The sequence below is a fragment of the Sinocyclocheilus anshuiensis genome, unplaced genomic scaffold (assembly GCF_001515605.1).
Source record: "Sinocyclocheilus anshuiensis isolate Anshui unplaced genomic scaffold, SAMN03320099.WGS_v1.1 scaffold462, whole genome shotgun sequence".
NCBI lineage: Eukaryota > Metazoa > Chordata > Actinopteri > Cypriniformes > Cyprinidae > Sinocyclocheilus > Sinocyclocheilus anshuiensis.
In genome coordinates, this window is record NW_015542340.1 from 154,697 (window position 1) to 169,588 (window position 14,892).

At 36.0% G+C, this 14,892-nt stretch overlaps 1 protein-coding gene across 1 annotated transcript in view; it reads left to right on the forward strand.

Moving 5' to 3' along the window:
• LOC107691204 (lysosomal-trafficking regulator-like) overlaps positions 1–14,892 on the forward strand; it is a 122,024-nt gene that overhangs the window by 84,110 nt on the left and 23,022 nt on the right. Inside the window, 14 exon segments of the mRNA XM_016489701.1 lie at positions 925–1,094; positions 2,074–2,304; positions 3,603–3,769; positions 3,851–4,003; positions 6,393–6,584; positions 6,788–6,981; positions 7,961–8,170; positions 9,520–9,696; positions 10,639–10,715; positions 10,799–10,987; positions 11,878–12,023; positions 13,337–13,430; positions 13,531–13,592; positions 13,692–13,747. Coding sequence (XP_016345187.1) covers positions 925–1,094; positions 2,074–2,304; positions 3,603–3,769; positions 3,851–4,003; positions 6,393–6,584; positions 6,788–6,981; positions 7,961–8,170; positions 9,520–9,696; positions 10,639–10,715; positions 10,799–10,987; positions 11,878–12,023; positions 13,337–13,430; positions 13,531–13,592; positions 13,692–13,747 — 2,118 coding nt within the window.

A 14,892-nucleotide genomic window follows, 5' to 3' on the forward strand; every position in this document is an offset into this window, starting at 1 on the left:
AGCATTTCCCTTTAAATGTTAATGAGCCCTGCTGACCCCGCCCCTCTCTTCCGAGCCGCTCTTTGAGGGACTGTAAACTTTAGTTGCATTCATCGTGAAACTTGCTAACTAGCACATTATTAGGAAAGGCGATTTGCAAAATTCATTAAAAAAAACTTATACTCACTTCTTCTGAAGGTGAAGCTGAATCACGAATGATTCGCGCGAACATAGACGCATTTAGGCAGATCGGGGGACTGGATTTAAAAAAAAACACTGGGTGGATTTTTATCATTATAGGGTGGTTGTTTACACGTTGTGTACACACACATTTAAGTTCAAACAACTTGTAAAAGTGAATTTTGCATCTGATGACCCCTTTAATAGTAGTAGTTAAAACTTTCCCTCTTCTTAATTTGAAAAATATATTATTACATTTAAATAATATTATGAATAATTGCTTATTTGGGGGTTCTTAATTGCAAAAAAAATCAGGAGTCCATTTAAAAATTTATTTTGTGAGTCACTTCACAGAATTAATTTAGTGATGACAAAATAGTATTTATTTTATTTTTTTTTTACAAATCGTATTTTTAGGAGAATACATAAATTCAAGACCCCTTGAAATTTCTAAAAATTTAAACCCAAGAGGAGTAGATAATTTAATGTTTATGGACAAATGAAAAAATATAATACAAACAGTTTTCTTTAGGACAATAAAATGACTGGCCTTTTCACTGTCTCTCTATCCATAACTGTTTATCACATCTGCTGCTTTGGTTTGTTTATTTAAGCTGATATGAAAATGGTTTGTTAGTTGATTCACAAGTTTTATTGACCACTCTGGTAAAGAGGGGAGGTTGCGTAATGGGTTTAATTTATTTATTTTTTATGTAATATGTCATACATGCATGGATACACAAATATGTACGTTTATTCATGTAGCTCCTGGACGCCTACTTTAGCCGCACTCAGAAAGAGCAGAAGGAGAAGTTCCTGAAGAATCATGGGTTTTCACTGCTGGCCAATCAGCTGTACCTGCACCAGGGTTCACAGGGTCTGCTGGAGTGTTTCCTGGAAATGCTGTTCGGACGACCGGTCGGGATCGAGGAAGAGTGAGTATACCAACAATCTAGAGCTGAAGACGTGACCATGAGAGCTCATAGCCTGATGACATGAGTTTTGGAGGGTGAATTGAGAAAATGTACCAGCTATATATTTTTTGTTTTTTATTTTATTTTATTTTGTTTTTATTTTGTTTATCGGTTTGTTATTAAAATTATTATAATTGTATATATATATATATATATATATATATGATGATATTTGTAATAATGTATTACATTTTAATACGATTATTTAAAAATAATAATTTTATAAATAAAAGTAGAAATAAAAAAATACCTCTTATTTTGATAAATAAACAAACAGATAAGTGTTAAGAGAAATAAAATAACTGTTACCTGAAATAAAAATATAAAAACTTTTTTTTTTAGTTAGTTGCCAAGGCAACATTTCTAATTTTCATTAAGTTTAAGTTGAAGTACTAAAATGACAAAATAAATAACAAATACTAAAAACAAATAAATATATTTTGGAAAACAAAAACTAATAACAACAAAAACAAACAATTATTAAACATTTCAAAATATTAGTAAATACTATAATGGTATATTAAGGATGCAAAAATAACATATATTTATACTATATATTGTAGTCAAGTCACCTTTATTTATATAGCGCTTTATGCAATACAGATTGTTTCAAAGCAGCTTTACAGTGTTAAATAAGAAAATAGTGATTCAGTGATACAAGCAAAATTAAATTCTGCTGTAAAGCAGCTCTAAAAAGACAATAGTAAACAGTTATTATTCATTTGAAATTATATAATGTTAAAATGTGTATGTGTGCTTATTTAATTTGTATTTCAGTTGTGAAGACACATTTACCTTTTTTTTTTTTTACATTTCGTGTTACTGCAATAAATATTTGTGAGGAAACGCATTCAAGAACCTTCTGCATGATGTCTACTGAATGAAACTTTACCCAGCAGCATCCTTATCAATGACAGCAAATATTGCTCTCTTCTCTCAGTCTGGATCTGGAGGATATGGAGAGCATCTCCCCGTTCAGGAAGCGCTGTATCATCCCTGTGCTGGGTCTGCTGGAGAACTCTCTGTACGAGAACTCACTCGTGCACAACGGCCTGTGTCTGCTGCTGCAGCTGCTCAACGCCTGCCCGAAGCTGGCTGACATCCTGCTGGACCACGGCTTGCTCTACGTGCTCTTCAACACGCTGTCCACCCTCAACGGCCTGGAGAACGGGTAATGCACCGTATTTGACGTCAGTAGCTACGTTTACGTGGACACTTTTTGCTTCCATCGGAATGAATTCATTCTGATTGACGAATCTGAACGTAGTGTTTACATGAATGCTAAATAAAGTGATCGGGTTGATATGCATGTTTATATGTCACAAGCTTCTGATCGGATTTAAAGGAATACTCCACTTCCAGAATAAAAATTTCCTGATAATTTACTCACCCCCGTGTCATTCAAGATGTTCATGTCTTTCTTTCTTCAGTCGCAAAGAAATTAAGTTTTTTTGAGGAAACCATTCCAGGATTTTTCTTCATATGTGACCCTGGACCACAAAACAAAACAAAACAAAATCAATAATTTTGACCCATACAATGAATTTTTGACTATTGCTACAAATATACCCCAGGGACTTAAGACTGGTTTTGTGCTCCAGGGTCACATATAATGGACTTCAATGGTGCTCAACGGATTGAAGGTTAAAAATGCAGTTTCAGTGCAGCTTCAAAGGGCTCTAAACGTTCCCAGCCGAGGAATAAGGGTCTTATCTAGCGAAACGATCCGTTATTTAAAAAAAAAAACCTGTATATAACCTTTATATACTTTTTAACCCCAAATGCTCGTCTTGTCTAGCTCTGCGATGCGCATGCGTACTCTGTGCACTCCGGTTCGAAACAGTTAGGGTAGGTCGAAAAAAAATCCCATCTCATTTTTTCCTCCAACTTCAAAATCGTCCTACATCCCTGCAGAAGTACAGTGTTTACAAAGTGAACATGCAAAGAAGGTCAAACGCCCTATACAAAAAAAGGTAAAACAGCGATGTAGGACAATTATATATATGTAGGACCCTTATTCCACGGCTGGGAACATTTAGAGCTCTTTGAAGTTGCACTGAAACTGCATTTTTAACCTTCAATCCATTGAGCACCATTGAAGTCCACTATATGGATGGAAATATTGGAATGTTTTCCTCCAAAAGCTTAATTTCTTTGCGACTGAAGAAAGAAAGACATGAAGATCTTGGATGACATGGGGATGAGTAAATTATCAGGAAATTTTTATTCTGGAAGTGGAGTAATCCTTTAATCTTTTGACATGCGCACACTGCATGAATATACAGAGTTTCCCGCTGTTGTCGCATATAGTTTTAAAAAGCACACTTGGTATTTATCTACTTCGGGTCTAAATTGTGCTTCTAGTCCTATTACGATCGGATTAGTAGGGGCCATGTAAACGCAGCTAGTGTTGGGGAAACTACTTTGAAACTGTAGTTTTCCAGGCTACATGATGCTGTTGCTCTGTAGGATTCCTCCGAATGACTACAAGCTGGTGGTGTGTGACATTCAGCAGCTGCTGGTGGCCGTCACCATCCACTCCTGCAGCTCCTCAGGATCTCAGTACTTCCGCATCATTGAAGACCTGATCACCCTGTTGGGCTACATGCAGACCAGCAAAGTTCGGCGCACACAGGGTAAAGAAGACTAATACTTTTATACTACAATGATATGTGACGTGTCATTCAAACGAAATCGGTTCTCTGTTGTCGCTTCAGAAATGGCCACAGCACTGCAGTTCCGTTTGATCCAGGCAGCCATCGATTTCATTAAGACCACAGCCAATCAGGACCCTCAGAAATCCAGCAGCTACGTTCACGTGCCTACTTCACCGCATCACGCTCTACAGCAGAAACGCAAGAGTATCGCAGGTGAGCAGGTCTGGAGGTCAAAGGGGATGGTATTTGTCTTGTTTATGTGATGGTTCAGGTTATTGAAGTATCTTTAAAAGCATAGTTCACCCTAAAATGAAACTTTTGTCATCATTTACTCACCCTCATGTTGGTCAGTGTATCATTAATATACTATTACAGTTTTTATTGATATTTAGAATTAGCTTTTCTCTTTTTTTGCATTTTCATTTAAGGCTTAGTATTTTTGTTGTGCATTTGTCATTTTTATTAGCTCTATATGTATCTACATAGTTTTTATTCATTTATATTTGATTTTGATTTTTTTATTATTTTAATTGAGAAATGTTTCTTTGTAAACTAGCTGAAATTCATTCAAAAGTTTTTTTTTTCTTTTTCATTCAAAAGTATTTTTATATATTTTATTACACTTTTTATTATTTTTATTATTATAGTTTTATTAAATTTTATGCTATATTTTTGTTTTAAATGATGTATGTGTGTTTTGATGGTTAACCAGTTTTGACCCAAAAGTGAACTGTGGCTTTACACATGAAAGTATTATTATTATTATTATTAATAATTTATTTGTTTGTTTTTTTGTGTATGTGTGTTTTTACATCTATTAGTTAGATTTGTCTCAAATTACTTCTGTAAAACCACATTTGTGACCCTGGAGCACAAAACCAGTCATAAGGGTCAATTTTTCGAAATTGAGATTTATACATTATCTGAAAGCTGAATAAATAAGCTTCCATTGATGTATGGTTTGTTAGGATATGACAAAATTTGGCCGAGATACAACTATTGAAAATCTGGAATCTGAGGGTGCAACAAAATCAAAATATTGAGAAAATCGCCTTTAAAGTTGTCCAAATGAAGTTCTTAGCAATGCTTATTACTAATCAAAAATTAAGTTTTAATATATTTACAGTAGGACATTTACAAAATATCTTCATGGAACATGATCTTTACTTAATATCCTAATGATTTTTGGCATAAAAGAAAAATCAATAATTTTGACCCATACAATGTATTTTTGTCTATTGCTACAAATATACCCCAGCGACTTAAGACTGCTTTTGTGCTCCAGGGTCACATTTAGCCTCTTTCCTGTATCTTTTAGGACTGATTTTTGTTGGTAAATTTGAATATGTACACACAAAGAGACTATAAACAGACAAAAGATAGGTATATCTGTATACATTTGTTATGTGTTTCATCTCCATTCATCTTGTCTTAACCATCAGCCCTGGATGTTACACTTCACCTTTCATGTGTTTCTGTTGTATTATCACCTCCCCTCACACTCCCAAGGTTCAATGGGGCTGAAAGACTCCATAATTCCCCGTATTCCCCGGCAGCACTACTGTTCGTACGGACTGATTCCTCTGCCCTCCCCGTTCAGCTTCCTGTCCCAGGATTCCCCCCTCCCCTCCCCTACCAGCGCAAACTCCTACATGTTCCCCTCAGATGCAGGTAGCCATCGACCCCATCTGCAAAACAAAACAAAAAAAACAGGCCACAACATCCTGGCTCTCTTAAGGATGTTATGCGCGTGCAGTGAAGTTATTAAAGCGTGTCTGCTGCTCATCCGCCCAGTGTCCTGGACTACTGGTGCCTGTGTGTGTTATCCTCAATTACCCAGAATAAATCAACTCAGAGTTGCACCAGGACTCGAAGACTTTCCCTGCAACTCCGTCTGTTGATTTATCATTCACACTCTGTCTCATTTACACCTGCCTTTAACATTCATCTTTTTTCAAAAAGAAATTAATACTTTGATTCAGCAAAGACGCATTCAGTTAATCAAAAGTGACAGTAAAGACATTTATAATGTTACAAAAGATTTCTATTTCAAATAAATGATGCTCTTTTGAACTTTCGATTCATCAAAGAAACCTGAGAAATAAAATGTATCCACGAAAATATTGGGCAGCACAACAGTTTTCAACATTGATAATAATCAGAAATGTTTCTTGAGCAGCAAATCAGCATATTAGAATGATTTCTGAAGATCATGTGACACTGAAGACTGGAGTAGTGTTGCTGAAAATACAGCTTTGATCACAGCAATAAATTACAGTTTAACATCTATTCACATAGAAAACAGCTATTTTAAAATGTAATTTTTTACAATTTTACTGTATTTTTGCTCAAATATTTGCAGCTTTGATGAGCAGAAGAGACTTCTTTCAAAAAACTGTACTAGGATGCATGTTGGATTTCAGGTGTAAATGACAACCTGCCTAGGCTAACCACTTAATCATCACTTAAGGCGGATGTTAATATCTGCATCTGTCTGTCTGTCTGTCTCTTGATCCCTATGTGTTTGTGTGATTTCTGATCCTCTGCTCTTTACGAACGGTTCCTTTAGTTCAGTAAGCATGTTGTTGTGTGTTTTTATCAGGTCGGAGGCGGTTCACGGTGGCCCAGTCAGACTCGCTGCTGACGCGAATGCGCTCGGTGGCCAGCGATGAGCTTAACCAGATGATGCAGCGCAGGATGAGTCAAGAAAACCCCATCAGAGCCAGCGAGACTGAGCTGGTCCAGAGACTGCAGAGACTCGTGGTTCTGGCTGTTAACAGACTCATCTATCAAGGTACAGAAGTGATGTGTGATAATATCTGCTCATAAACATTATCATCGGCTTTGTGCAGCCATTACAAAACACTTCAATGCAATTTACATGCTTCTGAAAGTATAGGCAGTCTAGCATGGTACTTTTTCTTAGTGATAACAAGAGACAGTCCATGTAGACTGAATGCATTTGTTCCATGCTTACTATTTGTCTGTATTCTCCAGACATCAGCCAGGATTTCTTTGACTTCCTGAACTTTCCCGAGTCTCCTGATCACTCGATGTCCATGCCGTTACCTGGCGAGCAGACGACCGATGAGAACGGCTCCACGCCGTCCACCCCGATCCCACCGGGCAACATGAAGATCTTCTGCAAAGATATTCTCAAACTAATGATGGAGGGCATAAAGATAGCCTTGGTGAGTCGCTTAAAGTAGACATCAGCATTAAAATTCAAGTGACCCTTTTTTTGTTTGTTACTGGTTTTATTTGTTTGATTCAATACACATTATTCCAGAGACATAAAAAATTTGAAGTGTCCAAAATTATCTTTGAATTGTCTTCATTTTGGGGCTTTTCTCAGCAAATATTGTTATATTTGATTATTTATGATTAATTTGATTAATTAGTGCATTGTGTATTTTATTAAATTATGTTTTTAAATTGTCAATTTAAATATATTGACATCCCTAATATTAATAAACAGCAATATTTGCATGTATAAATAAAAAAAATAAATACTAAATTACAAAAAAGGCCATGAAAGATTTTCGTAAACATTCCTGTAAATGGGGATTTCAAAGTGTTTCATGACAATGAATCAAACTTCCCAACTATCCCAGAAAACGCTAATAAAACATATTAAACATCTTAATACTCTTGTACCTGTAAATCTTGAGACAAGAAAAGACTGTGAAACTAGTCTATTAAAGTGTTATTTTAGTATAATTGGTATACTATTATAGTTTTGTTCATATTTTGAATCTTCTGTTTTCATTTTAATTTAGTTAAAGTTTTAGTAATTTTGTTGTGTTTTTGTAATTTTTATGTTTTTTTTTTATTTGTCTATAGTTTTTATTGTTTTAGTTTTTAGTTTGTTATTTTAGTTCTTCAACTTCATTCAAAAGAAAAAGAGAAATATTGTCTTGACAACTAGCTGAAATAAAATAACTTGAAGTTTTTTTTTTATATATAAATATTTTATTTTTCTTATGGTTTTTGTTTACATTTTTGATAGTAGCCATTTGTCTATTGAAATGCATTCCCTTTGCGATACCTAATGGACAAATAAAAATGCACAACACTTGAGCATGTGATAAATGTGTAGTTATATGTTAACGTTATGTCTCTCTCGATGCTTCAGTGTCACATGTTTTTTGTGATGGTTCATCTCCTCAGGGCAGCACCAGTCGTGGTGGTGCTCCTCGCCAGCAGTGGAAGCGAATCCTCTGGTCCTGTCGCGACACGTTCAGGGTTCAGATCGGCCGCATGCTGGTGCACATGCTCAGCCCCGCAGTTCCTCTGGAGGACAGGAAGGAGGCACTAGAGTTTGTCCACGAGCAGAGCTACTCCGAGATCCTCAGAGAAAGCCTGAGTCCCGGCCTCGAGGTGAGGATGCTGCCGTCTGACAAGCTGATATGTTGACAGAAATGGCTTTTTGTTTTTACATGCCAACCAGAGACGGTGTGACATTTTGCTTTGGTTATTTGCTGACAGTTATCAGATTTGTGTATCCAATCAAAGCACAGCTCACATGCACACTTCCTCTGTTGGGAGGAAGACAGTGACATTTCATTGCGCTGCTGCTGACATATAGTAAATAACCCACAGAAACATCTTCATGATACTGTTTCCATAGCAGCAGTGCTGTCCTCTCCAGCGCTGCTTTCTCCATTATACTGTAGACTGGCACTGAAAAGACCATTAACCCTCAGAGACCCAGCGTAGCAGAATTGCAGCGTTTGCATAAAGCAATTAACTAACACCTCATTTTGACTAAATGTGGGTAAAAACTACACAAAACAGTAGCTGACACTCTGAAGTTTGTCAGAACAAAAGTTTTGGTGGGGAAAAAATTTGATATTAATGGGCACAGCTTGCTGAAGGGATGAATGAACTAACACAAAATGGAAAAAATAGTCACACAGAACACTTTTGGATCAAGTATTTTTAACAAATTTGAGACCATTTTCTAAGCATTACAGAAATGTTTGCAAGGGGTCTATTCAATGAATGGTACAAAAATCAGTTTTTTTTTTTTAAGGTATTTTTTGGCCTGTCATTATTTTCTCAGTGATATAATACTGTATTTGGTTCATGAAAATTAATCCAACTTTCCAACTAACCATGTTTGCTATTGAAGGTTAAATCAGAAACTCTTAAAACAAGTCTTTTTTTTTTATTGGTTAAAGAAATGAACAATTACACATCTCAAGACACAACTTAATTTAAACTTCTAATTATTACATAATTTAGAAGTAATGTACAACATGAAGACTGAAAAAACAGCAAGATCAATACATGTATATTTTAATTACGGGATGTTAAAATTACTTGCGTTTAAATATGCTTTATATACATATTTATTAAAATATTTAAATGGTCAAATAGTGACATTTCTTTTAATTACTGTATCCTTACTGGATGAAAAATAATTTTTTACAAATACATTTCAATGCAAACTTGCAGTACTGTATCAAAATAGTGGTGAAACTTTGCAACCATAAATGCCTATTGTTGCAATCAATGCAAATTTGAATGAAAGCAATATCGGGCTTGCTTTATTGAATAAAGCAAAATCGGGTTTGTAAATGTGTTTTAGAAATGAATTTATGTTGTTGGTCAGTATGTTTTTTTTAATGGCCAGTTCTGATATCTACAGTGGAGGGCGACCAATAGCAGAGATGCTTATATATTATAAATACCACTAATCCTGTTGGTGTGGTTTTTGTTATTAGCACGGGCCCAAGCTGGCTCTGTATCTGTACGAGCTGTTACACGATCACAAAGACGCCCTGAGCAAAGAAGAACAGGCGGCTGCCAACACCTTTATGACGGCGCTGAAACTCTGCGGCCACCGCTGCATCCCACCCAGCGCTCCCGCCAAACCAGACCTCCTCAAAGCCATCAAAGAGGTGCGCATGACCTGACACAAACCATCAGGTTATATGCTGTGTTGCTTAAACAAGCTCAAACAGTGTAGGGAGAATGTGTGCTTGATTCACAGGGAATGCATGAACTTCAATGCAATGTACTTGCGATTTTATATGCTATTCAAAGTTTTAACATGAACAGTCTAACTTAATGTGATTCATATTTTTCAGTCATTCATAAATGGAACATGCATTTAAAAAATCTTTGCATAGTTTATTATTAACTGTTTGCATCTATTTGGTTTTATTTAAATAAGAATTTTTTCAAAATGTGTTTTTTCATATTGCTTAGAATCAGCATAAATCTGTTTATTGTGAAAACAATTAAATATATTCAGTTAAAAAGCATGAGCATGGTTAAAATATCTGTGGAACATTTGATAATAAATATGTAAACTTGGTTATTGTGTATTTAAAAAAAAAGTTTATTAGTACCATTACAGAAATCTGACCTGCTTCATTTATATATGACTGACAAATATGCATCACATTAAATTTATTAATTTATGTTAAATCTGTGTAATCCAAACGGATGGAAATTTTATATGCAATTTAAATACATACATTTTAAATTTAGGCCTAAATATAAATGTAAATGTAAATATTTGCAAAACTAGAGCAAATGCATAGTAATTCATATATTTATTTGTTAGTCTTTTATTTGCTGAGATTGATTGCACTGGTTTCTCGAGTAATAAAGGTCATATTCTGCACTTTTGTAGCATTTTATTTTCCCCCTGAGGTCTGCGTATAATAATAGTCCAGGTTTGCATGAGCCCTTTTTTTTTTTTTGCAGTTTATTGTAGTATTGTGAATGCTAGTAATATGACTACTTTTAAATAGTCTGTAGTTCAAAACTGCTCAGCTGATGTGTTTGCATTTTATTAATGTTCAACTGAAGCCGTTTTACTATTCCTTATTAAGGAGCAACTGAAATACGAGTCAGAGGCAAGAACCAGCAAAGGAGCCTGGGAAAAGAAGCTGGCCAACACGCAGAGGAGGTGAGCGCTCTGAGAGAAACACAACATCTCAAAATAACACGCTTCTTAGGCGTTTTTCTAAGCTCTTCCGTTCTCTATTGCAGCTTGTTGCAGAGGCTGGATGGGAAGTCGAAGGACATCTCGAAGATTGCCGCTGACGTCACCCAGAACGTGTCTCTCAGGCAGGGCATGGAGCGGAAGAAGGTCATGCAGCACATCAGAGGCCTTTACAAGACCGACTTGAGCGCCAGCCGCCACTGGCAGGAGCTCGTGCAGCAGCTCACTCACGACCGGTCAGCATCGCTCACTGGAGCGATACAGCTAAAATTAGTGGTGCAACGGATCACAAAACCCATGGTTCGGATCATACTATAGATTTTGAGTCCCAGATCGGATCATTTTTTGGAGTTTGAAAAGTTTGCTTTTCATTTATTACTAAAAGCTTACTTTAAGTACTTCTATACCCCAGCAGAAACTACTAGCTTAACTAATAAAGTCAGTAATAAAACAAGAACAGTTACACAAATTACAAGCATAGATGAATACAGCATAAAGTTAGTAACAGTAATATTCAGGTGCAGAAATGTAATAATTAAGTGTAAAACAACACAATAATGCTCACTGCATACATTAAATACTGATTAATCTCTGTTAATGCTGTGGTGTTGTTTGATTAGCAGAGAGAAGCAGGTATTTATAGGCTGCTGTCTCTTTAAGACCAAATTCGCGGACCTAATATTGACAAACATCCGGTTTCTTTCACAGCTGTTTACGTTCACTTAAGACACAACCGACTGTGTTTACCAGAATACTTGCCAAAACAGGTATTTTAACATAACTTTGTGTGTATGTATCTGTTGACATGCTGTCTGAATCGCGCCTCTCTCTCTCTGCATGTGCGCAGAGAAAATGGCACGCAAATCCGATTCGACTTCTCTTTCACATGAATGGTCTGAAATTGCTTGAATGTGTAAATTGGCGAAACAAAACATGTGCAAATGATAAACTTTCACTCTAAGATGGTTAAACTTTACAGTTAGTCCGCGAATCACATGCGTGCCGAACCGTGGGGGTTGGTCCGTACGGATCATGGATCCGTTACACCCCTAACTAAAATAGTTCGCTCATGTCATCATTTACTCATCCTCATCACCATGTGATGTTGTTTTTCCCCATGGAACAGGGCGGTGTGGTATGATCAGTTATCTTACCCCACTTCCTGGCAGCTGGATCCCACCGAGGGGCCCAACCGAGAGCGGAGACGCCTGCAGCGCTGCTACCTGACCATCCCTAACAAATATCTGCTGAAAGACCGACGCAAACTAGACGGTGAGCTTCAAGCACTCTGACTGGAGAAAGCACTTCAAACATCTACTCAACACTTTCTGTTTTCTAGATTATCTACAATGCATTTTCATGGTGCAGTTTATTTACTCAAAGCATAAACAAATCTTTCAAGAACATGGCATTTTTCATCCCAAGATAAGTACGTAAATGGAAGTAAATATAAGTAAAAGGAAGTCAGTTACTAAGTAAATAAATAAACTAAGTAAAAAAAACTACATTTAATAAGTAATTAAGTGAAATGAACAAGTATATAGGTAATCAAAATAATTAAATACATAAATTACTAAGTAAATAAATAAATTACTGAGTAAATAAGTAAAATAATATGTAGATTTATTAGTAAACAAACAAATGAAAAAGTAAGTGAACAAGTAAATGAATAAAGTAAACAAATAAATAAATAAATACAATTTTACTTTTTTACATTTCGGGATGTGATCTGGATGTGCTTTCTAGATGATCAAACGAGTATAACACTGACACAAAAGTACCAAAACCTGTATGTAACAAAGTCAATGATCGAGAAGAAGGAGGCAGGAACCGGCGAGCATTCAAACACTTCAATAAAATAAACAAACACAAAAGGAAAGTAAAGCGGCAGCCCCTCCCGGATGACTGCCGCACACAAAACACAAAATAAAATCCAGGCCTGGTCCTCTCTCATCCAACACTGTCGTCACTCCTCCTTTTATCCTTCCGGAGCTCCTCCATGGGACTCGAGACCGGTGAGTGGCGCAGGTGTCACGCATTAGCATTTACTCCACCGGCCTCGCTCCGTTCCTACGGTTCTCGGCCCCTCCCCTCTCGTCAGACTAATACAATCAATATAATTTATGATGATTTCTAAAATGTAAACGGAAAAACACTTTTTGTGATAAAGGTCAGAACTCCTGTTATGATGTAGATTTTGAGGTGCACTATTGTCATAAATGAATCTATTATTGTTCCTACATAATTTGTAACAAATAACAGTGGTAAAATATCCATTTAGGAGTATTAGACCTTTCCATTTGTCATAATTAGATTAGGATTTATTTGTAATATAGTGAAGTAAACTTAGGCATCCCACTGAGGGGACGGGTGACAGTTAAGTGATAATCAGAATAGTATATGAATATGTTAATCGTGCAGTAACTTGGTGTTGCCATCTGATGCCATCACCATGATACCACCGCTGTACTGCCTGTACAGGAAGTGGTTGCTGGAATGATGGAACTTTGCCAGAACTTAGAAACTCGTCCACTTTTGATGCTGTTGATGTTATTTGTCTCATGCATGTGGTTTGTCTGTCACAGATGCCATCAAGGCTCCTCTGGCCTTCCTGTTTGAGGACAAAACTCACTCCTCTTCATCCATAGTGAAAGACAAAGCCACCAGTGAGCCCATCAGGTACTGATACTGCACAGCTAGTAACTAGTCTGTTTCGGAGTCACATTGCAGAATTTCAAATCATTTAAAAACCCGAAACATTTTTTTTTTTTATATTTAGGTTTACGAGAAAGTGTGTAAGTGTGGCGCCCTCTAGAGAGACGGCAGGAGAGCTGTTGCTGGGTAAGACTCGTTCACCCTCCATAACATCAGTCTTGTGTTGGCTGTTAACCGTCATCTACTGACTGCTAAAATGATCTGCCTTGTTTTACGGGTTTGCAGGAAAATCTGGGATGTACTTTGTCGAGGATAATGTTGCTGAGACACTTGATAACCAAGTAAGTTATTTTGCTAAACGTTAGGAATATACGGTTCTATGTAATAGTACAAATGTATCGTTCATTTATCTTCAACAATCTGAGCTTTAAGTTTTTGTCCATATAGTTTCAGACTAAAAGAAAAAATACATGTAAAATATTTAATTCTCTGAATTATTCAAAAATATGCTTTACCACCTTATTATTATTATTATTATATAATCCAGTGTTATCTTAGTATCATTGATATACCATTATTGTTTTTGTTAATATTTTGAAGTAGATTTAATTTGTATATTTTATGCTTTCATTTTAGTTTTAGTAATTTTGTTGTGTGTTTTTGGAATTCGTATTATTATTCATTGTTTTAATGTTGAAGTAGTTTTAGTTTATTTAGTTTATTTTAGTACTTCAACTTAAACTAAACAAAAATAAGAAATGTAACTTAAAATAAGTGGCAACATAATACAAGTTAGCCTTTTTTATTTTATTTCAGTTAATGTTTATTTTATTAGTTATTTAGTTTTAGTTAATGATAATAACTCTGATCTAAAGCGATTTTAATTTTGTTCCAGCAAATATAAATGTTTTTTATTTTTTTTGTTACTAACTGTGAAGTTACTCATAACATGATATAAGTGTTTGGTCATACCTCCCCTAATAGATATGATGAGGCATATGTGTGTTTTAGAGGTTGATAATAGGGCCTTTCACACCGCGGGAACCTTTTCATAGTACCTGAACTAATTGTGGAACTACCCACTTTTTGGCGCGTTCGCACCGCAGGAACTAGTAACGGTTTTAGTTCTAGGAACTCCATTTGGAGGAACTAAATTAGCTCCTACTTCAGAGCAGGGTCTAAAACAGTTCTATAGGGACTAGGGATGTCAATTTTCGATAATTTCTATGATCGATCGTCGTTTAAATTAACGATCAATTAATCGATTAATCGTTAACTTTAATGCAGCAAAATGCGTCTATTGCAGCAGCACGCAGTCACCGGCATGACAGGATGTGCAACAGCCACTCAAAAAAAACCCTGCTTTCTCACCCGAATTAAAGGGGTTTTAGTCTGAATAAAATGCTAGTAGCAGGATTGTAAAATTAATAGATGTGATTATGATCATTTGATAAAATGAAGAGAGCGCGCCGTACGTTTGAGATCA